This window comes from Meriones unguiculatus, chromosome 2 (genome assembly GCF_030254825.1).
Source record: "Meriones unguiculatus strain TT.TT164.6M chromosome 2, Bangor_MerUng_6.1, whole genome shotgun sequence".
NCBI classification, from domain to species: Eukaryota; Metazoa; Chordata; class Mammalia; order Rodentia; family Muridae; genus Meriones; species Meriones unguiculatus.
The window spans coordinates 96107056-96134475 of record NC_083350.1 but is presented as its reverse complement, the minus strand read 5'-3'; the positions used below and the strand labels follow the sequence as shown (position 1 = coordinate 96134475).

The 27420-nt window shown below is 38.8% G+C and overlaps 2 protein-coding genes across 3 annotated transcripts in view; both read left to right on the top strand.

The window, feature by feature from the left end:
- The window catches only part of Parpbp (PARP1 binding protein), a 51940-nt gene that overhangs the window by 9087 nt on the left and 15433 nt on the right, over positions 1 to 27420 (top strand). For both annotated transcript variants that reach the window (XM_021626918.2, XM_021626920.2), the window contains exons 3-6: positions 4121 to 4351; positions 9112 to 9216; positions 17995 to 18165; positions 19306 to 19460. In XM_021626918.2, the coding sequence (XP_021482593.1) occupies positions 4121 to 4351; positions 9112 to 9216; positions 17995 to 18165; positions 19306 to 19460 (662 nt within the window). The remainder of the gene's footprint in view (positions 1 to 4120; positions 4352 to 9111; positions 9217 to 17994; positions 18166 to 19305; positions 19461 to 27420) is intronic.
- Ccdc201 (coiled-coil domain containing 201) lies at positions 4977 to 8332 on the top strand. Its single transcript, XM_060377870.1, has one exon. The coding sequence runs from the start codon at positions 7062 to 7064 to the stop codon at positions 7653 to 7655; it is 594 nt and encodes a 197-aa protein (XP_060233853.1). The 5' UTR covers positions 4977 to 7061; the 3' UTR covers positions 7656 to 8332.

Here is a 27420-nt window from a genome sequence, read left to right as displayed (position 1 = left end):
ATATAGTAGTCTGTGCTGGCATCTTTGGTCTCAGAGTCTGTTGAATATCTGTCCAGGCCCTTCTGGCTTTTAGAGTCTCCATTGAGAAGTTAGGTGGAATTCTAATAGGTTTGCCTTTATGTGTTGCTTGGCCTTTTTCTTTTGCAGATTTTAATATTTTTTTTCGGTGTGTTCAGGGTTCCGATTATTGTGTGATGAGGGGAGTTTCTTTTCTGGTTGAATCTATTTGTGTTCTGTTAAATTCTTATTCTTGTATAGGCATGTCCTTCTTTAGGTTAGGAAAATTTTCTTCTATGATTTGCCAAAACTTTTCTGGGCCTTTGAGCTGGGGTTTTTCTTCTAGTTCTATCATTCTTAGGTTTGTCTTTTCATAGTTTCCTATATTTCTTGTATGCTTTGTGTCAGCAATTAGTTAGATTTAATGTAATGTTTTCTTTGACTGATGTATTTCTTCTATTGTAATTTCAATGCCTGAGTTTCTCTGTTCCATCCATTGCATTCTGTTGGTGATGCTTGTATCTATAGTGCCTGTTTGTTTACCTAAATTTCCTTCCATAATTCCCTCAGTTTGTGATTGTTTATTGCTTCTATTTCCATTTTCAGGTCATGGACAGTTTTATTCGTTTCCTTCAATGGTTTGCATCCCAGAGTTTTTTTTAATACCTACTTTATTTAAGGTTCTTAAACACCTACACCACCCTTCCCAGGCCCTGAGCTTAGGATATTAGTGGGGAAAAGGACTGTAGACCTCTTTTAGCTACTTCCTGCTGATAGAAGTTGATGCGTTCTTTGGGGATTACCAAACTCAGTCATCAGGATAATAACAAAGCAGCAGCAGCAACATGTCTCAGCAGCAGCAGCAGAACAATTTAGTAGAAGGGGCAAGACTTTGCCCAAATGGGCAGAAGTCCACCAAAGTGGCAAAACTCTGCCAAACCACCATGAGAAGTTCTCTGGAGCATCTCCTCTCTTTGCGAAGACCAGTGAAGAATCTGAAACTTTGCAAAGCACAGCCATGTAACAGTGTTGTCTCGCTGTCTGTGACTTCTCTTTATCTCTCTTCTCAGAGTCCACACCAGCTCACAAAACCATGCCCCTCACACAAGGTAGTTTCCAGTTGACAAACCTCATGCACTTTTTCACAGGGGCTGTTTTCTAGGGGCTATTTTCTGTGTATGGGAGGAGGAACATTTCCACACCTCATACTGGGAACCAAAAAACTGAGTTTTCAAAGAACCCAGAAAATTGCACTTCTAGTTGTTTTTTTTCCCCCTTGGCTTTTTTGAAGGGATTTATTCATTTCTTCCATTTTTTTTTGTTTTTTTCTTTGATTTCTTTATGGATTTATTCATTTCCTCTTTAAGAACTTCTATCATCTTTATAAAGTTGGTGTTAAGGTCATTTTCTTGTACGTCAGCTGTGTTGGAATTTTCAGGCCCTGCTGTAGCAGAATGGATAACCTCTGGTGGTGACATACTGCCCTGGCTGTTTTCAATTGTATTCCTAAACTGCCACCTAGGCATCTGGGTTTGACATAATTACAGGTAAAGATGGCAAGTTCTGAGTTTGTCTTTGTTGGACGGGTGTTTGTTTGTTTGTTTGTTTGTGCTTTCTGTTTCTGATTCCTGTCTGCTATTCTGGCTGGAGTGGCCTGTGGTTGAATAAAAGGCGTTTGCCTGTGTTGGGGTCTGGAGTTCTGGCAGCCTGCTGGGGGTTCTAGGATACTGGGTGCTTGTGTGGCCTCTGGTGGAACAGGGGCTTCCATTGAAGGTGTGGGCCAGGATATGGTGATGAGAAGAGGAGGTAGGTTGGGAGGATGCTGGCGGAGTGTTGGTGGTCTGCAAGTGGGGATCTTATCTGGGACCTGTGTGCCGGGGTGTCATCTGGTGGAGGACGGGGCTTTTAAGCATGTTTTAAATCTGGACCTCAAATAACATATATGACTGATTATTATAAAAGACATAAAGATACAGATTTTTAATAATTCAAATATGTTAAAAATATACATTTTAGATGTTTTGATTTTTTTAATATCATTCTTGTTTAAGATTTTGTCCCAAATTATAATAGTTGCTAACTACTTAAATACCTATCCATTTTAAATGGGACTACTCTAAAAGTGTTAGTGGTAGCAGAAACTGTAAGAAACTTAACTACGGAAGGCAGCACACACTTCACAGACTCCTATACAAATGCTAAAACATAATCGTTATTCATGGTGAATTGAAAATGAGAAGTTAGAATTTTTTAATGAGTTAAAGCTGGTGCTGTTTGGATGTCACCATTATTAATATCTTAATATTAATATGCTTGAAGGATGCATTGAATAAAAAGCAAATCTTTAGCATGTCCACTGAAAATGTATCATGTGGCTATCCAGGGAGATACTTTAAGGAAAGCTTTTATACTGAGAGGAAATCACGTCAGTAATGCTATTGGGTCCCTCATCAACTACATGTTAGTGCAGTCAGATCACAATCTTTTGGTTTCTTTCAGGAAAAACAGAAACCAAGAAGTAAAAGAAGAAATTTGTCTGCTTCATAGCATCCGAGTACTCATAGAAAGGAGCATAATTTGGCGCTTAGCACTTACTCATTAGTTTTGTGTAGTTGGGACCAGAAATGAACAAAAATCTTTCCAGATTTGGAGGTCTGCACCAAAACTTTTATTTCTTTGTAAAAGTAAGGAAATGGATATAAGTCATAATAATAATAGTGTAAATATTAAGACTGAATATTAAAGCCAGTACTTGGAATATATTTTGTTATATGGGACTTGTTCATGGCCTTGAGAATATAAAGAGATTAAAAACTCTTTAGCTAAGTCCAGTTTATCCTTTTACTTTGAGTAAAAGATACAGTGGAATTAAAGAGATGAAACAATTATACATTTATCAAAATTTTCTTTCTCTTTTTTCTATTTATTTATTTGCTTATCTTACATTCCCATTGCAATCCCACTCCTTCTTCTCCTCCCAGTCCCAGCCTCCCATTCTCTTTTCTGGTACTCCCCACCCCACCTGGGGATACTAGCCCACCCTTGAATATCAAGTCGTATCAGGACTAAGTGCTTCCCCTTTCCCTAAGGCAAGACAAGGCAGCCCTTCTAGGGAAATGGGATCCAGACAGAGACAGAGTCCAAGTCAGACACAACTTGCTCCAGTTGTTAGGGGATCCACTTGAGGACCAAGCAGCCCATAAATTTCATACGTATAAGGGGCCTAAGACCAGTCCATGAATGTTCTTTGGTTATTAGTCTCCCATATAAGCCCAGGTGAGTTGGCTATGTAGGTCTTTGTGTGATGTCCTTGACCCCTCCAGCTCCCTCAATCCTTCCTCTAACTCTTCCACAAGACTTCTGAGTTCTGCCTAATGTTTGGTGGTGGCTCTCTGCATCTGTTTCCATCAGCTGCTGGATGAGGCCTCTCAGAAGACAGTTATGCTAGGCTACTATCGCAAGCATAGCAGAGTATCACTAATAGTGTCAGCGGGGGTGGATCTCAAGTTGGGCCAGTCATTGGTTGACCATTTCCCTCCATCTCTGTTCCGTCTTTTATCCCTGCACATCTTGTAGGCAGGACACATTTGGGGTTGAGGGTTTTGTGGGTAGGTTGCTGTCTCTTCCCTCCACAGAGGATATGTCCACTTCAGTCTCAGTAACCCCTACTGCCATGAGTCACAGCTAGGGTCACCCCCATATCTTCCCAGCAGCCTCCCCAATGCAGGTATCCACCTTGTTCCAGAGATCCCAGCCCTCTCACCTATATCCCTGCTTTCCTTGCACCTGATTTTCCCTCTCTTCCCCTCTTTCTCCTTTTCTAACTCAGTTTCTTGTTTTTCAAAACATGGTTTCTCTGTTACCTGGCTGACCTTGAGCTTATAGACCAGTCTATCCTTAGCCTCCCAAGTCTTGTCATTAAAGGTGAACTCCACCATGCCCAACCCCATTTACTAAAATTTTTATCTGCCTATTTGATTATATTTTATCAAATTATCAAAATTTTTGTGTCTATTTTAACAACATGCTGTTTGTATTTCTCAATCAAAAGCTTCTAGATAATTCGACATCCAAGCATTAAGTATTCAAATTTATCTGTTTTTTTTTCCTTCATTTCTTTCAGCACAATGGAGAATTTACAGTCTGCCTCAGTGATGTCTTACTGACATGGAAATACTTCTTACATGAGAAACTGAACTTGCCCATTGAGAGTATGAAAGTGGTTGACCACTATGAAGACATTAAGAAAACATATGATGATTTCTTGAAGAATAGTAATATGCTAGATCTGATTGATGTTTATAAAAAATGTAGCATCTTGACCTCTACTTGTGAGAATAACATGATAACCTCTGTAAGTATTCTAAAAATAATTCTACTTTAATCAAATTAAAGTTTAGCTAAATTATTTTTAACTATAGAGTTATTAGTCTTAAAAATATGGCGGAAGGCAAAGAATATAGTCTTTGTTTTCAGTAGTAAAGTACAGGTAGACACAAAAATATAAGTTGATAGTTTTTAGAAATAATTTTGATGAGTTTTATTGGGCTTGTGATATTGTTCTTTTATATAAGAACATTTTTCTTAATGGATGAAAATTTGGCAAAGAAGTTCCAAATGCCAGATTTCTTTTGAATGAGATAAAAAAATTGCCTGAAACATTCGTCTCAGAACTTAGGCACAGAGATCCGTATGACTTTTTTCCTTTTTGTTGATTGTACATCTCTTTATTTGCTGTATAAAATGATTTTTACAGTTCTCTTACATGGCTTAATAGCTTCTTAGATAGACATGCCATATATTACTACTAGAAAATAGAATGTTATATCTATGAGAAAATAGACTTCTGTGTATAAGCATATTTACTTTTACTAGAGTATAAGTTTAAAAGCTATATTTTACCTTAGATTTGAACTGATAAACTATTTTAGAATCTATTTGTATTTGTGCAGATTTTATTTTCTGAGTGTTAAAAATACTTTAATACTTTCTGTGTTGGTAATGGCTGAATAACTATAGCTGGAGTTTGGAGGAATTATTTACTGTATTTCGTGAAATACTAAGCTCTTTTCATGTGATAATTGGGAATAGTATTTAAGTTCATATAATAGAAATCTCTACTATAAAAATGTGTTTAGAGGGCTGGAGAGATGGCTCAGTGATTAGGAGTATTGGCTGCTCTTCCAGAGGTCCTAAGTTCAATTCCCAGCAACCACATGGCAGCTTACAACCATCTCTAATGGAATCTGATTCCCTTTTCTGGTGTGCATGGGAACAGAGCACTCAAATACATAAAATAAATAAATATTTTAAAAAGTGTGTTTAAGGAAAGTAGAAGTTCATTTCACTGCCCTATAGAAGACCCAATATGTCTTACTTAAATGGTCAAAGGTAGTTGTTAAGTTCCAACAGGACAGCAGTGCTCACTGCGGGAGGCAGTAGACAAGCAGCTCTTTTGCTTCAGTCTAGTTCTTTAAAGCGTCGTTGGGCGTGTGGAGAATGTAGTCTTTATTCAAAGTAGTAACATACTTGGGTGGAAGCAATATTCTCTTAGTAAGTAGGGGAGGGAGCAGACACCTGGGCAGCTGGCTGTCGTTACTTCATTGGTACATCACGCAGACCTTTGCCCAATTATAACTCTTTCAAGCACACATTCACATGTGCTCTTCTGTGTCTGACACAAGCAACATGTTGAAAGAAGGTTTTTTCCCCTTGCTTATAGGGCAGGATTTTTTTTTTTTTTACCAGCCCTCACATAGTTAATGTACAGAGCTAATTGCATGTAAGCATTGAGTTGTAGGAATTAAAAAAAAAAGCCTGAAATGTTGGGCACACTGTTTTCATCATGTGCTTTTCCAGGCTCAGGGGAATGTTCTCTAGCACATGTCCTCATTGAGTGAATGGAGCAGTCAAGGTTGCTTTTCAGGCTGTCTGTGTGGGAGACTGTACGTGTTATCAGGTCTCTGCAGAACCCCAAAAACCAAACCAAGATGTCAAGATGGCAGTTCATGGAGAAAACTCTGGAATTCTAACAACTTACTCTCTGATACTAATGTTTTCTCTAAGGAAATCTCCACTAACAACAAAATTGTACAGCAAAATGCATGTCAGGGTTGATTTTTCAAAAGCACATTAAATGTAACCCAAATTAATTTGTGCTGTGTGTTTAAAGTTATATATCAGAATATCCTGAATAGTACTGATCTTCATGCTCTTGAATCCTCACTACAGTTGCTTTTTCTCTTGTATGTTGTATTTTAACTAATGCAGAGATTATTGGGAATTAAGATAAACAAAGATGAGGTAGTTCTGGAAACATGGTAACTTGAACCTTTACTCCCTAGTTTATAATTCTTCTCTATCTGGGAGCTTACAAGGCTTTGGATTCTAACTGGAATGTCAAGGAGAGAGATTTGGGGCAGAGTTGGGTTTCACATGAAAAGAACTGCAAGTGTCTGGACCACCTTCAGAGCCCTATGACCAGTAGAAACAATCGTCTCAGAACTTCGGCACAGAGATCTGTGGACCCTCCGGGCGAGATCAACAGATGTCATTTGTGGTCTGCCAGGGTTCTCTGTTTCTCTAGTCCAGAAGTAGTTGTACTGCTTCATGTTGGCATGGGAGAACATGAAGATTTCCTTGGCTTCAGCAGGTAACTGGCAGCCTTCTTGTTACTTTAAGGCTGCACAGAGAAGCACGGAGACCTTGACTTGTAGAAATACCATTTCAGAGTGAGTACTAATCAACAGAAACAACATCCCAGCCAGGGATCACCATCAGCCAGAGGGCGATAAGTCAACTGGCAACACATTCATAAGAGAGAGCTGTTAGAGGGAGAGTAACACCTCGGATACACAGAAATATCAAGTGCTTACAGAAATGCATGGATAACGCGTAAGCACAAGACCTGCTAGATCTTACCTAACAAAGAAGACATGCTTGCTGGGGACGCCGTGTGATGACGTAGGGATGTTAGCACACATGCTCCAACCGTCCCAGCTGCAAGAAGGGCACTGCGGCGCGCCTTTCTACATTGAACTCCAGTTGGGAAAGCTCTATTTTTCATGATGAGACCACGCTTAAGAAAACTCCCACAACGCAGGACTCGTGAGGAAGCTACTCTGAGCTGTAGCCAGAGGCCTGTAGGAGATGCCCTGAACCTTTGTGAACGGACTATGGAAGATGGACTCCTAAAGTCTTCATACCTTTCCCAGGACATCCCCGTCCTGGCGACAGAGGTCAGCACCGCAGCTGCCTCTAGGAAAAAGAAGCCCAAGAGGTCCCGTGAGCAGTTAAGGCCGTGCCGGGACCTCTCGGCGCCTGGGGAAGCTCCGTCTGTGTTAGCCTCACTGGTCAGACAGCTACCGCAGAAGCGACAGTCTCTCGCAGCAGTTGGGTGTCGAAGCTCACCGCTGCCAAAGGTTCTTCACAAAACCCACGGGAGAAAGCGAGACCCCATGAAGATGGCAGCTGCCATGGAGCGGGTGAGGCAGTGGGAAAGTCACCTGCTCCAAAACCTTGAGGAAGCCACGTGGCACCGCCTCACTGTTGAAACTGAGAATAAGAAACCAGTGACCCAGGTTAACACAGAAGACCAGCCAGAGGCCTCCCCCGAGGTCCACACAGGGCCTTTGTTTCTTTGGACACGTGGCCACTAAATATAAAGCTGGTATTACCCTTACAAATGTTTGTACCACCCACTTTATTAAAAAATTTGTTCTTTTATTGTAAAACTGTAAGCACTCTTACTTTCCACTCCCACCCTTGCCTCCTGTTTTACCCTACCCCTTCTTCAGGTGCAGGGACATGTGTTCTGGCTTCTCTTAGAGAAGCTAGAGTGGAGTCCGTTCAGTCATGGGGGAACCTGAAAACTGAGTTGGAAAATCAGTATACACTAGATGCCAAGGGCATATAAGGTCTAAGAAGTTCCAAGAGGCAGGTGAGAAGGTTTAATTTTAAGCTTGAGGTTGGATGGAAAGTATTTCTTCCAGTTTGTGTCAGAATTAGAAGCATTTTTTGGGGAGGATTAACAGCCTTCAGAAAAATCAGGAGAGTGGCTGTAGACGGATAGTTGTAGGCTGACAGCAGTGGTCACTGGGATAGGGCAGTAGTTCATCTTCCCCACTTCTAGGAGGGGAAGAAGTTACTGTGTCAGATGGCTCAGCATTTGTAGCTTTATGAACTTCCTTGTAAACGGACTATCCACTTGGCTCATTTTATTTTTCTTATAATTACTAATAGGTTATAAAAGTACCAGTTTTGGGAGGCAGAGGCAGAGGCAGGCGGATCTCTGTGGATTTGAGGCTAGCCTAGTCTACAAAGTAAGTATAGGACAGCCAAGGCTAAACACAGAGAGATTCTGTCTTGAAAGACAAAAAACAAACAAACAAAAAAAAAACTTTAAAAAAGGATAAATCAGCTAACTTTTTAAATAAAACATGAAAATATAAAAAAACAAAAACTTATGTAATTATATAAAGGCAAATACTTCTAAGTAATTCCTAATTTTTGTGAAAATGAGCTGTTTTTGTGACAACTTGGAGAAAAATATGTGGAAAGATTTCCCAGTACAGCAGGCTTGATGTAAAAAATTAGTATCCTAGCAAACAGTAAATTTAGAGGACTTGACATGAAAATTCTAGGAGTTTCCCCAGAAGAGAAAACACCTGAGTGTATAATTAAATAATGTAGTTGTCATAATACATAGTATTGTTAGCTAAAGAGAAATTGTAGTCTACTGATGATTAGGGTTTAAATTATAGCTATAGTGATGAAAAGATACATAAACAGACATGACCTGATAAAATTCCTGGATTCTTAAATTTAATAAAATATCTTATTTATTATTTAATTATAATTTCGATATGTTTGTATTTAACGAAATATTAAATAGAATGTTCCTTCCCAACCGTGGTAATTGTTTATCATTCAGTTTAAAAGAATTTGTGAGAATGTGCAAAAGTCCGTAGAAGAAAATGTTGTGCTTATTTATAACTGCTCACAAACATCGAGCAATCCTTTACCCTAGAACGTCCGTGACACTTAATGTGCAGAATTTCATGTAGTATAGTATTCTGTTTCCTGCACTTTTATTATACTGTATATCGCCTGCAGATTCAGCTACGGGATTTTCTGTCTGGCTCAGAGCTTGCGGTAAATGATGAAACTAATGCTCATATACCAGCATCACCAGTGAAATGCACCCAGAACGATGAACAGGTACTGATAACATTGCGAGCCGATTAAAGCGGGATGTGACCCCTCGGTCACACGTGGCGGTGTGGTGGGGTTATCACTGTCTTATCTTTCATTTTTCCAAGTTGTTGAGCTGTTTAAATAAAGCGGCATTTGCAAAGGATAATGCATTGGGATTGACAAGAGTATAATTCTAATCCATGTCCTCATGGTTTGGGCCACAGTAACCAATTGGCACTGAACAGGCATAATTCAAGTGCCAGAGACGTGGTTAAGTTTTAGGTTGTCAGGTTAGTTTGTTTGTTTGTTTGAAACTTTCTATTAAGTAAAACTGACCTCTGTTGTTTCAGATGATTGATTCTTGAGATGATTGTTACGTAACTGATAGTGTTCTTTGGCAGTATATATTGTTCACAACTACTCAAAATTAGCCCCATGTACAGGCTTCATAATGAGGTTTTTCTTTCATGAATATTATGCTGGGTACCTATTCCTCAACTAACCATGAACTGTTTATGAAAGTTCTATGCTTAGTAGAATCACCATTGATGAGAGTTTTAAGAATGTTGGCAAAGTCAGTAAAACTTTACTGAAGTATTTTGAAACCCTGCCTTCATGGCCACCTACTCTAACAAAGTTAACACTCTTGGTGACCCCCTCTCTCTGTTTTTCGGGAAACTTCGGGCAGATTCTTCTGAAAGCCTTGTGTCAAGCAGATTGCAGATTTTATCATTGCTTCCAACTACATGCTTGTTTCCTAGATTTAATGATGCACTTTATTTTTTCTATGTTTCCTCTTTTTCTCCCTTGTCTTATTTAAAGGTTACCAAATCCTGTGCCATATGTATGCCTGAAATTCCTCAGCATGCATTTCCTGAAAGTAAAGGATAAACACATGATCTCTCCATGTGTTCTTAAAATAGTTATGTGTCTCTGTTGACTGTTTTAATCTCTAAGGATTTCCTAATTTTCTTTCTCTTCCTCTGTTGTTCTTTAACTTGTTCCTCTATTGGTTGTATCCCTAATAAAGCTGTAATTTAAGATTTAGTGTTAATATTTTCTAAAAAAAATACACCAGGACTGATAAGGAGTATTTCCTTTTTGTATCATATTCAAAAATAGAAATTCAGGTTATTCTGAACTGGCAGATCTCTCTAATATATATAATTTGGTTTCCCCTTTGCAGTCATCCCCAAAGACCTCTGGCACCCTGTTAACGGTCCTGTTTCCCAGCAATGTTCTACCTAATGGATTTTTTAAGTGCATGTAGTGATGATCCTTGCCTGAGTCAACTGTTTTTTCAGTATTTGTAGAACCCTGAGTTTTTAATTTGTAATGTCTTAATTACCTCCAGTCACCCAAAGCTTTCTCTTGTCTAATGGGGTACATACAGTTGTCTAAAATTGTGACTGTCATTGCCTAAACCTCTTTACCAACCTAGGAGCTGATGTGATAGAGCTACAGAAGATGTAATTTAGATAAATAGTTTTTCAATTTGTCTTTGTTTCTTCAGTGCTGTAAAAGTTGCTATACTTTAACACTAAAATGGAAGGTGCGCCATTAGGGTAGGTCCAGTGTCTTTTTTTTTTATGTGTCCTATGAGATTTTTTGAGTATTTTCTCGCTTCTGGTATATATATGTGTGTGTGTGTGTGTGTGTGTGTGTGTGTGTGTGTGTGTGTGTAAACCCAGTCCTACCATGAATGTTTCCTGTCCAGAATACAAGTTTGTTTTTTTTTGGGGGGAGGGGTGATTTTATAACTATTTTCTCTTGAGTATATTCCTGTATATCAAATGAAAACAGAGTATTTTGTCTTACAGATCTTGTCTATGATATTTCTTTTAAAAGCTGTGTATTTGTATCTCTCTCTCTCTCTCTCTCTCTCTCTCTCTCTCTCTCTCTGTGTGTGTGTGTGTGTGTGTGGTGCTCTACATGCTTGTGGATGTCAGAGGACAGCTTGTAGGAGTTGGCTCCCATCTACCACCAGTTTGATCTACTGGAGATCAAACTCAGGATGTCATGTTTGATAGCAAGCAAGTACCTACCTCTGTAGCCCAATGTGTCTGTTCTCTCCTAAGTACTCTGTAAGGAAGACACAGTAATTGTTGTTATGCTGTTTCAAGAAAGAGGAATGGCTTGTATATGAAAAGATGAGAACTCTTATTATTTTGACTTAAAGATATAAAGCAGTCTCCTGAAAGGCTAGCTAAAGGGTTACAGTATTCAGGAAGTGATGGGGTTTCACTGTACCCATATAGTTTCTGTTTTTTTTAGAGCGAATATTATTTTTATCATCAGTCCTATAACTCCAGTATAGAGAATCAAAAGAATGTCTCCTCCAAAGCAAGCACATTTATTATTTGACAGCCTGCTGTTAAGCTGGCAGTGTTTGCAGTTTTTTAATTAAATTTTTATTTTTACATTAATTACAGTTTATTCACTTTGCATTCCAGCTGTAGCTCCCTCCCTCATCCCCTCCCAATCCTACCCTCCCTCCCTCATCTCCTCTCATTCCCCTCCTCAAGTCCACCTATAGGGGAGGTCCACCTCCCCTTCCATCTGACCCTAGCTTATCAGGTCTTATCAGGACTGGCTGCAATGTCCTCCTCTGTGTCCTGGCAAGGCTGCTCCTCCCTCAGGGGTAGGGGGTGGTCAAAGAGCCAACCACTGAGTTCATGTCAGAGACAGTCCCTGTTCCCCTTACTAGGGTACCCACTTGGAGACTGAGCTGCCATGGGCTACATCTGAGCTGGGGTTCTAGGTTATATCCATTAATGTACCTTGGTTGGAGTATCAGTCTCAGAAAAAGACCCCTGAGCCCAGATATTTTGGTTCTGTTGCTCTCCTTATAGAGTTCCTGTCCTCTCCAGGTCTTACTAACTCCCTCTTCTTTCTTATGATTCCCTGTACTCTGCCCAGGGTTTGGTTATGAGTCTCAGGATCTGCTTTGATACACTGCTAGGTAGAGTCTTTCAGAGGCCCTCAGAGGTAGGCTCCTGTCCTGTTACTTGTTTTCTCCGTCTTCCAATGTCCTTCCCCTTTGTCTTTCCAGGTGAGGATTGATCATTTTACCCTGAGTCCTCCTCCTTGTTTAGCTTCTTTAGGTGTACAGATTTTAGTATGTTTATCCTATATTATATATCTAGTATCCACTTATAAGTGAGTCTATACCATGTATGTCTTTCTGCTTCTGGGATACCTCAGTCAGGATGATCTTTTCTAGTTCCCACCATTTGCCTGCAAATTTCATGATTTCCTTGTTTTTATTTGCTGAGTAGTCTTCCATTGTGTGAGATGCACCACCTGAGGTGTGGTCAAATGATGGGAACTGAGCTTCACCTTGCCTGGCCTGGGTTTGAGATCCATTCTCGATCCCAAACACAAAACCAAACCACACCACACCAAACCACAAACACAACTCACTTCATTGAATAAATGGTAGCTTCTTTCTTAAGTTATATTTTCTTTTTCTGTTTTGTTCTAAGCTGAACTATGTTTCACTTATTAAATATACTTTCTATAATCATGAAATTTCATGAAGAACATAGGCAATCATTAACTGCATGCTACTTTTATCCTCCCTTTTGTGTGAAAAGGTTAGAAAGCTTCTGTAAAGTCCAATGAAGGCTTCATTTAATTCTCTGAACAGCTGAGTGAGGGCCAACTGTTCCACACTAAGCTTCCCAATTGTCAGACTGACAATGGTGATAGGGACTGTCTCTGACATGACTTGATTGGCCTGCTCTTTGATCACCTCCCCCCGAGGAGGGAGCAGCCTTACCAGTCCACAGGAGAAGACAATGCAGCCACTCCTGATGAGACCTGATAGACTAGGATCAAAGGGAAGGGGAGGAGGACTTCCCTTTTCGGTGGACTAGGAAAGGGACACAGGTGGGAAAGAGGGAGAGTGGGATTGGGAGGGGAGGAGAGAGGGAGGTACAGGGGAGATACAAAGTGAATAAACTGTAATTAATAAAAAAAGAAAATGTCAGTCTAAAGATGACAGTATGGAGAAAGACCCACTGTGCTAGGGTAGAGCACCATCTCTGACACACTACCAAAACCACTTTTAGGGATCAGGCCCAATCAGGTGTCTGCTTTTAATGAAGTTCTATGTTGATGGGGGAAGAAGGAAGAGAACATAATAAAAGTTCTGTGAGGAACTTGTGCCAAGTGAGAGTCAAAAGACAGTGTTAGTACTAGCCAGAAGTCTGCACATCAGTCTGGCTTTGGAAACATTCTGTTAGGAACACATCCTCCCTCTGCCACAACAGTGAAGTGTGTTCTCTGTGCTTGCATATAACTTAAAACAAAACTCTCCCTCTCTTCCTCTGTCACACATACACAAACACGCACAAGCGCATGCTTGCATACCCCAGTAAAAACAGGCTGCTTTTTATAAAACTTGATATGAAAAATACCTTTATGCACGCTACAGCCACCAAAAGTAGAGTTATCAGAAGAGTACACATTTGACTTGGCATCTTCAGAACCTGCAGTTGAGCATGCCAGCTCTGATTTGGCATGTCTTGTTCTGCATAGCCGTTCCCATCCTTGCTGACAGCAGCTCCCTCCTTTTCTCTTTGTGTACCTTGTATCATTTCTAGGGGCTTTTTTAGGTGTGTGCTTGAATCACAAGGTGCTTTTAAAATCAGTATACTTAACATTCTAGAGTGACTTTTGGGGATGCAGTCTTGCAAAACTATATTCTGATTATCAAGTACATTTGCTAATAGAACATCAAAAGTCTTGATGTGGAACAGCAAGATGGATGAATTTAAGAAATACTCTTTATTTTCTTATTTTATCTTACCTTATTTTTTTTTTCTCAAAAAGTGTTAAAACTATTGCTTTAAAAATTCTGAGATAAAAAAAGTAGAATATACAGAAAGGTTCTCTTGGCATGTTGTCAAGCCAACAAAAAGTTCTATCAGCATATTAGTTCTAGTCTGCTGTTTTGTCATTCTACACAAGCATTTATGTGTTAGTGAGGAAAGTTATCAGCAAAGAAAGCAAGTAAATTTTTTTTTGTTTAAAAATTCTGACTTCATAAGATTCCATGTACTCTGCCCAACAGTTGGCCATAAGTCTCAGCATCTGCTTTGACAGTCTGCAGGGCAGACCCTTTCAGAGGCCCTCTGTGGCAGATTCCTAACTTGTTTCCTGTTTTCTTCTTCTTCTGATGTCCATCCTCTTTGCCTTTTGGGATAGGGATTGAGCATTTTAGCCAGAGTCCTCCCTCTTGATTAGTTTCTTTAGGTGTACAGATTTTAGTAGGTTTATCCTATATTATATGTCTATATGAGTGAGTATATACCGTGTGTGTCTTTCTGTTTCTGGGACAGCTCACTCAGGATGATCCTTTCCACTTCCCACCATTTACCTGCAAATTTCATGATTTTCTTATTTTTCATTGCTGAGTAATACTCCATTGTGTAGAAGTACCACAATTTCTGTATCCTTTCTTCAGTTGAGGGGCATCTGGGTTGTTTCCAGGTTCTGGCTATTACAAATAAAGCTGCTACAAACATGAAGTGGGAAATAGTAAGATCTGGAGAGGACAGGAGCTCCACAAGGAGAGCAACAGAACCAGAAAATTTGAATACAGGGGTCTTTCCAGAGACTCATACTCCAACCAAGTACCATGCATGGAGATAACCTAGAACCCCTGCACAGATGTAGCCCATGGAAGTTCAGTGTCTAAGTGGGTTCCACAGTAATGGGAACATGGACTGTCTCTGACATAATCTGATTGGCCTGCTCTTTGATTACCTCCCCTGACGGGGGAGCAGTCTTACCAGGCCACAGAAGAAGACAAGGCAGCTACTCCTGATGAGATCTGATAGACTAGGATCAAAAGGAAGGAGAGGAAGACCTCCCCTATCAGTGGACTTGGGGAGGGGCATGTATGGAGAAGGGGGAGGGGAGGTGGGATTAAGAGGGGAGGAGGGAGGAGCTTATGGGGGGATACAAAGTGAATAAAGTATAATTAATAAAAATTAAAATAAAAAAAGAAAAAAATTCTGACTTCAAATTAAGGTTGTGTATTTGTATCTCAACAAGGATTATAGTAGAATAAAATAAGTGTGAAGCAGTCAAGAAATTAATAGAAAATGCCCAGCTCCCAGAAACTTCAAGTAATATGGACAGAATTGATGGTTTAAGCAAACTGAACAATACTCTCACTTTTGGTGTCTTGCTAAAGCTTTAGTCTTGTGGAATTTTTTCAATTTAGGGTCTTGCTTCTGGTTGTCATGCCTGTGTTTGTGGACTGCCTTCCCAAGGAGCCTTGTAAAAACTCACTTGCACATACAAGGACACAAAAACCATAACTGCCATTTTATCTGACTATAATGAGAGGGATGAAGGTCCCGCTGCAGCCAGAGCTTTAAGAAGCTTTCCATGTGAGGACACCAAGATACTTTCCCCAGTATGTGCCCAGCAGAATAGATCAGAGAAATGAAACTTGTAAGCCTTAAAGAGCAAGTTGTAGATGTGGAAGCTTAAAGTTTGGCTGTGTGTGTGTGCGCACACACCCACAGGATCAAACTATATTATTTGCAAAATAGACACATAATTTACTTCGATCAAATCTATCTTCTATCCCTTGTCTAATTCCTCCTAGCCCCATTTCTACTTTATATGTATATATATATATAATATACACAATACACACACACATATATATGCATATATATGTATATATATAAATCCACCGAGTCTACATGTATGAGCATGGGTGTAAGACCATCTGCTTGAGCATGGGTAGCCTTTTAGGAGCTGCATCCCTGAAGACAACTTACTCTCTCTTCCCAAGCAGCCATTAGTTGCCAGTAGTTTCTCAGCCAGAGAGTGCCTTACGCTTATGGCTTATACTCTTGATGGAAGACCATCCTTCTCTATTGTGGGGTGGCTCATTTCAGTCAAGCAGGCAGGTGAAGGAGGAGGGGCCCAGCTAGCCAGGTCATATGATACCATATGCATTTAATAAAACAACAGTAATAGATTTTTCTCCACCTTTCTTGGCCCCATAATACTCCCTTGTCATAGGTTTTTGACCAGGCTTATAGTACCAGGCATTAATTCCCTTCTGTATATGAGTCTCTAAACCAGTCAAAGTGTCTGGTTACACCCATAACGTTTAAACCACTATTATGTCTGCGGACACATCTTGCCTCACATGTCAGTACTGTAGCATGCACACTGCTACAATACTGCTAGGTAATACCACTGACAGCCTTCTGCAACTATAAAACCTAGCAAGTAGGCTGGTTCCAATTGGATCACTGTGCTCTGCAACCAAATGTGTTGTGTCTTCAGCAATAGGGTCTGATAGAGAGAAAGAAAGGAAAGAAAGAAAGAAAGAAAGAAAGAAGAAAGAGAAAAAGAAAGGGAAGAAAGGAAGGAAGGAAGGAAAGGAAGGAAGGAAGGAAGGAAGGAAGGAAGGAAGGAAGGAAGGAAGGAGCCTAGTCCTGCAGGCAGCCAGGAGCAGTGGTGGAGCCTGGAGCGTTTGGGTCTCCTCGGCCAACAGTCCACAGGGAGCTATCCCACCTCTTCCACTGGGCTAAGGACAGTTTCATAAGAAAACACTGTGAGTGTGGAGATGTTGCATTCCTGGGACTTCAGTCTTCTTGTGTTATGAGAGCACTTATGAATTTCTTGTTTATGAATTGAGCTCAGCATTGGTAAATCCATTAACTGAGGGAACGGGCTAGAAGATTTTTTAGTTTCCAATATGAGAGCTGGAACTAGAAACAAGTGGTTCCAGAGCTTTAGGTGGCGGTCATAGTTGAGAGAAAAGGACCACAAAAAGAGTCCATAAGAGGAACTTAATTTTTCTGAGATCTAATTTTTCTTTTTCTTTTCTTGAATGTGCTTTCGGTGTCAAATCTAAGTTCTCTGCTCAGTCTTATGTTTTGTTATAAAAGTTGCACAACTATATTTTAAATTTAAATTTATGATCACTTTTGGGTTAATTTTCATGAAAGGTGTGAGCTTTTGGTTGCGGTTTAATTTGTTTTCATAGGAATGCTAGAGATCTGTTGTCCCAATCCCAGTAATGGAGCTTTCTCTGCTTTGTAGTTTGCTATTGTATCTTTGCCCATCTGCTTTGGTTCAAATTCTATGAGTTGTGTATGTGTCTTTTTGCATATGTTTCTGTCTTGATTATTATAATTGTGTAGAAACTCTTAAGATTATTTCATGTATTTAATACATTTTCATATGCCTTACATATTTCTTAAGAAATTTGTCAATGCTGTTGGAGCTCAGTTAATGTCAATACTAAGTGCCATTGTTTTCTAAACATTTATTTTATTCATTCTGAACTTTTGTTATTTGATAACTTCAAAGTCATTATCCAACAGTTCTCAAAAGCCTAAGCATTTAACTTTTCTTCTGTATCTGGTGTTGCAGTGGGATGTGGACTTGGGGTCCGGTGGCGGGATGGCTTCTGCTGTAAGGTTCTGGAAGCTGTATCATTGGCTGTTATTTTCTGGCAGGCTTTTGCAGAGGAGTAAGATGAAAACCTCATCAGAAAGGACTTGGTGAACTGTATCTTTTATATCACTTCGTGAGAGCAATTTTCCAGTAGTCGCTGTACTTAGCGTTTTCTTGCTATTAAGTTCATTTCAAGAAGAAAGAGTATGTTGGTAATCCAGCTTGTTCCCAGTTTAAGACAAACTGTTCATTTTGCCTGAAAAATGGGATGTAGCATTGTGATTACAGGATGCTATGTATTCTTACTGCATATAAAAAAGAGGTTTAGAATAACTGCAAATAATGGAACACTTTACTGTGCAGGTACGGCTATTGGCAAAGAGAATTTTCTTTTCCTATTTGAGCCTGCTGGTGAATTCCAAGAATGACCTGGCTCTGGCTCATATTCTCAACATCCCTGACCGAGGACTGGGGAGAGCGGCCTTCACCAGCCTGAAGCATGCTGCTCGAGAGAAACAGTTGTCTATGTTTTTGGTATGGTTGCTTATATTCTCAGGACTTGTACTTATAATCAAACAGTTTTTAAGTAGTTAATTTAAGTTTTATCTTCGTATTTGAAAATCCATTGATCTTTTTCCCCCATCTTTCAAGTTTATCAAAGGAGAATTTCTCTAAAAGTAATATTTCCTACAAAAATATGTTCTATTGACTGTTAGCCCGAATAAATAAATGTACAGTTTTTCTCCTCCTTTCTCTTATTTTCTCCTTCCTTCTTTCTCTTCTTTACTATTCAGGGCTTTGCTATGTGGCTCAAGTTGACCACAGATTCTCAGTCCTCTTTCACTGTTTCGTAAGTGCTGGGTTATGAGCATGTGCTGCTGTGCCTGGCTTTGGTAGACTCTTCTAGAATAAGTATTTTCAAGGCAAAAACTTTTAGACATAGCATATGTGCTGCTTGCTTACATGATTTTTATCTGTATGTCAAGAACTGAGAAATCCTTCAATGAAGTAACTTTTTATGTCTTTATAAAAAGACAGTTAACCCTGTCACTTCATCTGTTGTTCTTCAAGCTATTTCACCAAGAAACTTTCACCAAAATTATTGATGTCCCATAATGTGTCTTTTTAAGGATAATTTGGAAGATACTGTTTTTGGAACATTCTATCTTTTCTAAAGAAGTGTTCTTTTGTATAGTTATCACATACATATTTTTTATCAATGTAAAGATAGTTCTTTGAACTGTTTTTCCTATTATCTGGTACAAACTGGGTCTCATAGCAAAGATAAAATAAAGGTTTGGACCCATTTAAAACAACAGAGGAGTGAACATTGAAAAGGAATTTTTCTATATAATGATTTCAGCAGTCAATTACCCGTATAAACGAAACTATATTTATAAACAAAATTTATATAAGCAATGGTCTGCTCTTAATAATATGAATATATTCTTTTGTCCTTGCTTTGTCATCTGAAGTAGCAGCTCAGTCTTCACCTGCAGCTAGCTGGCACCTACTCTTGTGATTATTTGCTCCTCAAAGTATGACATGATCCATGAAATGTGCTTCATTGTAGCTGTATACTTAGGTTTGGAAATGTACCAGCTTCGTTAACTATAATGTAGTTTAACCTTCAAAATCATTAAAAGTTGCTAAGTCATCCACTTTCTTTCACAGATGGCCACATCATTTATTAGAACAGTAGAGCTTGGAGGCAAAGGGTATGCACCCTCGCCGGCAGATCCTTTGTGGGCGCATGCAAAAGGGCTGTCTGACTTTATTCATTTCATTGACAAGTTAGATGAAATTCTCAGCGAGATACCAAGTCCAAGGTAATAATTTATAAGTTATAAATGTTTGTTGTTAACCTATCTCCAAAAGTTTGCAGAATCGGAGGTAGGAATGAAGGTAATATTGAAATCACCGAGCATCAGACCAAAGCATAGGTGGAAGAAATAAAATACCAAAACGAATAAATCATAGCTACATGACATTCCTCTCTAAATACCTGCCTTGCCATGATATTATTTGTGTGTGTGTGAGAGAGAGAGGGAGAAATCAAAGATATATTACAACTGAATTTGTTTGGTGAAGATGGGTATTATTTATCTTTATCTGGAAGAAACAGAATCTTTAAAGTGTTTTACTTAACAATGAAGGAAACCAATACCAGGAATGAGGAAGAAAATTGAAAAGATAATGAATTCATATTCTGGTTTTTGCTATTTTTCATTTTTTTACATCTTCAAATCTTTGGTTTTTCTGGGATTGTGACATTAGATATAATCATTCTTTTAAAATCTGATATACTTCCATTTTTAATATAAATATGCTATATGTTCAGCTTATAGTAACTCTTGGGGGCTGGAGTCGATTGTACGTATTAGCAGTTATAAATTGCTGTCATTTGATTGGTGAGCCAAAGAATTGTTCAAGTAAACGTAGCTGATACTTACTGAACCTTTTCATACTTGACCTTGTTTTCAACTCTTTTGTGTAGATTCTCACTTGGTCAGTATAAAGCCTCACATGGTAGATAATGTTGTTATTCTCAGTTAAGAGATGAAGAGACTGAAGCATGGGGATCAGGCAGTTTGCCCTGATTACATGGTCATTAGGTAGCAGAGCTTGGACTTGAATTAGTCAATCTAGTTCCTGATAGACATTCTGTTATCTCATTCTGAGGAACTTCCTTCCATTTCAAGATTCAAATTCTGTATTTCTTTTCTTTTTTTTTTTTGTTAATTTAATGTATGTGTGCCTGTGTGGATGGGGATGGGGTGCACATGTGTGCCACATCATGGGGACAGAGGTCAGAGGAGAACCTACAAGGGTTGATTCCACTATGTGGAGAACCCTCTGTTGCCACGTGAGTCCATGCATGCCTCGAGCCCTCTCCCCATAACAGTAAGAATAAAAGATTAATAACAAATAAAAGCCAACAGGAAACAAATACCCTTATTCTCACATTTCACTTTATTTGATCTTATCATATTTTATCTTTCTAAGATTATTAGTCATATTTAATTTAAGTTGGGTGTGATGACTCACACTTGTTCAAAGCACTTACAAAAGTACACAGTACAAGAAAATTGTCTTGAGCTCAAGGCAAGGCTCCAGTGTGAGACCTTCCTTCAGGGTGGGGGGAAAAAAGCAAGAAGAAAAGAATTAACTTTTTATCTGCCTTCTAGATGGTGTTCGCTTATCTAAGGGTTTTTTTTTTCTTTTTCTTTTTCTTTTTTTTATTGGCTAGAGTTTTGTTTGTCCTGTTCAATGTTAGAATATTCTCAGATGTTGTGACAATGGTGATCCCAACCCTTCTTTTCCTGCTCAGAAGTGCAGCCCTGTAAAGCTGATGAGCAGCTTTGTGTAGTGGTTTGCTGATAGCATGGTGAGCAGTCAGCCCTATTATTAGGACTTGACTCTGCAGACATTAGATAACTGGACATCATTTCCTTGAATCTTTCCAAAATTTTCTACAGCATCCATCCTTTAATCTCTGACCGTTGTGGTTCTGGCCTCTGACGGGCTCTGTTGACACTGAGCTCACAGAGAAGTGTGTAAAATTTTACTCCCTTTATTTTCAACCTTTGCTGCCCCTGGGTCTGGGTCCTGCCTGCCTTACTCCTCCGAGTGATCCTGCCTTCCAAGCCATGGTGGAAGAGGGGATCTAGGAGGGTAACACTTTCATATGCACACTCAAGTTTTCAACATTCCTTGCCTGAACATAGGCCCCTCTACAGGGTCTTCAGTTTCTGAGGTTCTCACTGATGTTCCTTTATTCTCTGTGAACATGGCTTACATGGCTTGCATTTATCTTTTTTTTTCTTTTTGTTGGGGGGGTTTGGGTGGTTAGTGCTTATCTATCTGCTTTCTGTCTTTTCATACTTTGATGAAATATGTCTACCATTACCAGTAATTTTTTCTAGTCTTCTATTTTCTTTTTCTGTCCGCATTAAAAAATCTGGGTTGCTCCCCCCCTTTTTTTTTATTTCAGTGAGGCTTAGGGAGAGAGCCAAGATAAGTTTATACATTCAGTTCAATGAATCTGTTAAAATTTTGGTGAATTATATGGTTGGTTAGAAATGCATTTCTTTTATAGGCACCTAGGATGAGAGAATATATTTCTGTAACTTAGTAACCATTTATTTGACATACTCAGTTCGGTCATAATGAATAATTACCCTATCTTCTGGGGGAGACACTGACAAAGTGGGTGTCTAAATAGTGTCTTCAAGTGGGAGTCTAAATAGTCCACCTAAACAATTTTGTTTTCTTCATAACTCAAAATAGTAAAACTATTAAAAACTAAAACCATCCCCTACTTATGCAGTACTAGGTGGAAGAGGTCCAGTGAGGACCGAGGCTGACCTGGCCTGTGGAAGACTGAGATAAAGGTGTCAGGGAAGCATGCCTGGAAAAATGTTTCAGCTGAGCTGACTCTAAAGGATAAACTTGCAGTGAGCAGATGTGGATAGCTTAGTGGACTTTTACTTTAATGGACATGCATTTTGTCTTATAGTTTTACACTTTTTCTTGAATTGTACTTTAGCCATAGTCTGTAAGGACAGTAAAAAATAACCTGACAAGCTGTTTCCTGTTTCAGTTCCTTTTCCATCTTTTTGTTCAGATTCCTGAAAGGTAGTATTCTTTATTTCCCTCCTTCTCTACTTGCAGTCTTGATATATTTCTTCCTAGGCACTATATATGGTAAGAGTTTGTGGGTTGTCTTCACTGATATGTCAGCCATGGCACAATTTCTGACTCAGAATAGAGGATAATCTGCTTTTACTCTAGAGCAGCTCACACTCCTTCCCTATTCTCTCGGTGATGCTCTGTGATCTGGCAGTTATTACCATCTGGAGTATTTGGACTCCTCATATTTGGTCAAGTCTTAGAACTTCTTGTAACATCTGATGCCATTCTCTGATTTTCTTCCTCTCTAACTTCATATGTGTAAATTCTTTCCAATCTGGTAATTGGTGAAACTCAACTTCAGTGCCAAGCTTCCAAGACATATCTTCAGCCATCTCTGAGGTGGTGCCTCAAATAGCTCAAATTTAAATTTTCATCTTCCTCTGAAGAGCTGTTTGCCACCTGTGAGGATTGGCCCTTCCTCCCTCCAGATACCGAAGTCTAAGTCTTAGATGTCTGTAAGGCTCTGCCTGCGTTTGTCTTTTAAAAAAATATATATCTTGTTTCAATTTCAGTAACTACTACCCTATTTCTAGTTTTCTGTACTTATCAGTCCTTATCCTTTTTTATCTGGTCTTTTTCACCTATCTGAGTTCTGCCTCCAGTTCTGCATTGCTTTGTCCTGTCATTGCATTAATGCCAGTGTGGTCTTTCTGCAATGGCTTTTGATAGTACTGTGATTAAAGACCCTCAAGATTTCATACTAGGTACAGGATGAAAACCTCAAGAATCTTGGCCAATATGCACAACTGGGTATAATCTAACTCCTACCTTTCCCTCTGTTTTTTTTTTATCCTCTTTGTTCCCCACCTTACAACTTAAGGGACAAAGATAGAAAGATATATGTAATTCTTGTATCTGAGGACAAGTTTGTGCTTCTCTTATAAAGGAAGTACTATAATGACCTTTCAGTCTAAGGAAAAATAAAGATAGGTAGATAGAAAAAAAGGGGGGGGGGATGGAGAAATGCTATTTGACACTCCTTGTCCTCTGCCAGCTTTTCCTGAGGCCATTTTAGCTAAGCTGGCTGCACTTCTGAGCTTTGCCAGTAGGTGCCACCATAAAATCCTTGCTATACTTTTACCTGAAAAATGTCTTGGACATGTCAGTTTATATAAATTGGTTTGGTTCTGTTAAGAATTTCAAAATGCTATACTTTAAGCTTACTACACAGCTTTTAAATGAATACCTGTGGTATATATTAGACTAAATACATGGCTACAGAATATTAACTTGGCTGGAAATTACCTGTCTCATGTATTGTGAATTACTGTTTTGTTTGAAAATACTTCAGAAGTGTTTTGATACCACTTATGCACCTTTAATCATATTTAACTTTCAAAGATTTTAAGCAAATAATTATTAGATTCTTGAATACATAATGGCAAAGCCAGATACTTTATCTAGTAAAATGAAAAGTAATCACTTACATGAAAATATTTGTTCATATTATTTATTAGTATTTTCTTCCAACCAATTTATTTTTTTTATGTGCTTTTCATTGCCAGAATCACTATATTTTCTGCCTGAGGACTGTAGTCTGATGGAGTTGGGAGCTACAGTTTAATTCTCTGGTATAAATTCTCTTTTTAATGTTTATCTAAATTAGCAAAAATTATCTTTTGTAATAACTTATTCTTCCTTCCATTCTTCCATTCAAATTTCCTCTATACTTTTAGTATCATTGAAGAGATTTTATTCATCTTGTAAATCCAGCACATAACATAGGTAGCCTGGAGTATTGGGTTAAAAACCTTCAGAGCTTTGAGTTCTAAAAGGAACAGCTTGAATTAAGTTACCGTATTACCAAACAGACACTAGAAAGTCCAATGACTGGGTTTACTAGGAAATATGTAAATTAGTCATAGTATCAGTGTTCAGAATGTTTGCTGGTGGCCAGAGTACTAAACTTGGTTAATAGTTGAAATGCAAGTCTTATAATTCTTTTTTTTTTTAATTTATTTTTTAATTTATTACAACTTACTCATTTTGTATCCCAGCTGTAGCCCTCTCCCTTGTCCACTCCCAATCCCACTCTCTCTCCCTCTTCTCCTCCTATGCTCCTCCCCCAGTCCACTGATAGGGGAGGGTCCTCTTCCCCTTCCATCTGACTCTGGCCTATCAGGTCTCATCAGGACTGGCTGTACTGTCTTCCTCTGTGGCCTGGTAAGGCTGCTTCCTGCTCGGGGGAAGGTGATCAAAGAGCCAGCCACTGAGTTCATGTCAGAGACAACCCCTGTTCCCTTACTAGGGAATTCCACTTGGACACTGAGCTGCCATGCGCTACATCTGTGCAGGGGTTCTAGGTTCTATACATGCATGGTCCTTGATTGGAGTATCAGTCTCAGAAAAGACCCCTAGATATTTTGGTCCTGTTGCTCTCTTTGTGGAACTCCTGTCCCCTCCAGATCTTTCATCTCCCCCTTCTTTCATAAGATTCCCTGCACTTTGCCCAAAGTTTGGCTATGAGTCTCAGTATCTGCTTTGATACCCTGCTGGGTGGCATCTTTCAGAGTCCCTTTGTGGTAGGCTCCTGTCTTGTTCCCTGTTTTCCAATTCTGGCAGTGCATTATACTATCTTGAGAATTTAGCAATTTTGTTTTTATAGAAGGAATGGGGGAAATAATAACTTTTTCTTAAAATTATTTGAAATTTTTATTATAATTTTTAACTAAGGCATTCACATTTTATGCTTTTAATCTCTACCAAAATGTTTTTGATTGCTTAATTTGTAACTTTAATAAACATGTATAATTGACCTAGCTACTTCAATAAAAAGGATAATTCTGAAAACTACTTGAAAAGACCATCTTTAATAAAAAAGTATGTTTATCAGGCTGGTAGCCTAACTCAATAATACCTTAAATTGGAGGGGTCCTGTGACCTATAGCTACTGTGCTAAAATTCCCCATTAGCATTTGCATTGTCAGTTAGAGGGCTACTTAGCATTGGGTAGAATGAGGACTCATGTAGGGTATAATATGCATAGCATTTCATACAACAACTGTAGTCTAGTTAGGGGAAAACCAAGCAAAATTGGAATTACACAAACGTTATTGACAAGACCTCAGTACTTGTAACTGTAAAGCACTTAGTTTAAAATGTTGATACACTATATAAAATAGCTATGTATGCATATAGTGTATTCTATAGCTGTCAGTTTTTTAATAGTCATCCTTAATAGCCCTAACCAAACACTATGATCAACTAATGCTAGTTTTATTCCAAAAGGACTGAGTACAGATTTGTCATTTCTAGTGCTTTGATAGCTAACCACCATGTAATTATAGGTAAGTATGCATCATCTAAACACCTCACCATCCTTTAGGCGTAGTAGTAGCAGCTTGTCACTGCCAAGCCACATTGTTCACATCACTGATGTCTGTATGTAAATCATGGCTTTTATATTCTTCCTCAGTGAAACTTAGAATGACTTAAGAATATATGTATAATTTTTATGTATAATTATATATATTATATACATAGCTATAATATATGTATATAATTTATGTACAGTCTGTACTGTAAACAATTTTTACAAATTAATGAAACAAAAGTACTTTATAGACTTTATTACCACAATACTTTCAGAAGAATACTTTCCAGAAAAAGCAGAAAGTGCCAGCCTGCTACTATGGCTCAGTTTTGTGTGCATTTCATCCACTTTATCTATTTTTTAGAGGAGATAGAAGTTTAATGTAATTGCTGACAAGAAAGTTTTTATATAAGTGAAGGGAAAAAGTCCTAGAACAGGCTGGACCTCTGCTTACAGAAGTAAGGTAGGCAAGTTCTTCAGAATGGTCTTTTCATTGACAAAAAGTCAATAATGCTGGATAACATTTTTAAATGCTTCTTTGTGCTTTAATGATCAGGCAAATATGATAAAAATACAGGCTAAGATTCAGGTAAAGAAAAGTCAGAGAGACAAGTGAAAAATGGAGCAAGTCAAATAGGGGACCAGATAATCTGGAGATTACATTTTGTGGTGTGTGTCTGTGTATTTCTCTCACCCTCTCTCTCTTGAGTGTGTGAGTGAGTGTGAATATATGTGTGTGGGAGAAGCGTGGGCATGTTTGTGGAGGCCAGAGATCAACTGCCGTAGGAGCTGTCCACCTTATGTCACTGGCATCTGGCTCTTGCCTAGAGTAGGCTGTGAGAGCTGGCCAGTGAGCCCAGGGATCTGCTGTCTTCAGTTTCTAGGTTTGTGATTACCGGTGCACTCCACTGCACCAGGCTTTTTATATGTATGCTGGGATCAAATTCAGGTACTCATGCTTGTGTGATAAGCATTTTATCCACTCTCCAACCCAGAGAAAATTTTCTTTGTATAGCCACTAACAATACTATGGGACAGTATTGGGTCAGCTTAAATTGCAGGTCTAGTAGGAGCATATAATCACCCAGCAGTGTGCTCTCTCAGCGTGAAGATGAACTAAGAATGAGGATGGTGTCATCTGACGCAAGGATTCCTGTGAAAACCTAGCTATTATAAAATGTTTTAGCATTGAATTTAAGATTCACATGAGAGTTCCTGCCATCATCATTTCTTTTTAGCACAGTAGTTGATGGACAATTCAAATAAATGGTAGGTAAAATAACTAAAAGAAATACAACTATTTGGTTATGATATGATTGTGCTGGTAAAAAATTCAAAGATTCTAAAAGGAAGACATTAAAATAAGCAGAAGCATTTGAGTGTTTCTCTGTATATAATGAATAAATTCAAAACAATCTTATTTCTGTAGGAGCAGTTTTAGGAAAAAATTTCCCAAATTAGAAAGTAAAAAGGCTAAATGAGAATGGTAGTAACTGAGGGATCCTGAGGGTTCTATCAAACTCGGAGCTCTCTGTCTCCCATTCTCTCCTTTGTGCTCTCTCAGTACTTTACTTCAGAAGACAAGACTGAAAACAAAACAATGGCCTTTAGGAAAGGCCATTTATCCTGTTTACTTAGCACTCAGCCATGTCAGCTCTTGTTAGTTCTTTTCAGAGAGAAAGAGCAGGGATATTTGAAGATGTTCCTCTAGTCTGACCAGTGAGAAGTGTACTTAAAATATGGACCATGGTAATATAAATTCAATCCCTTAAATACTGTTA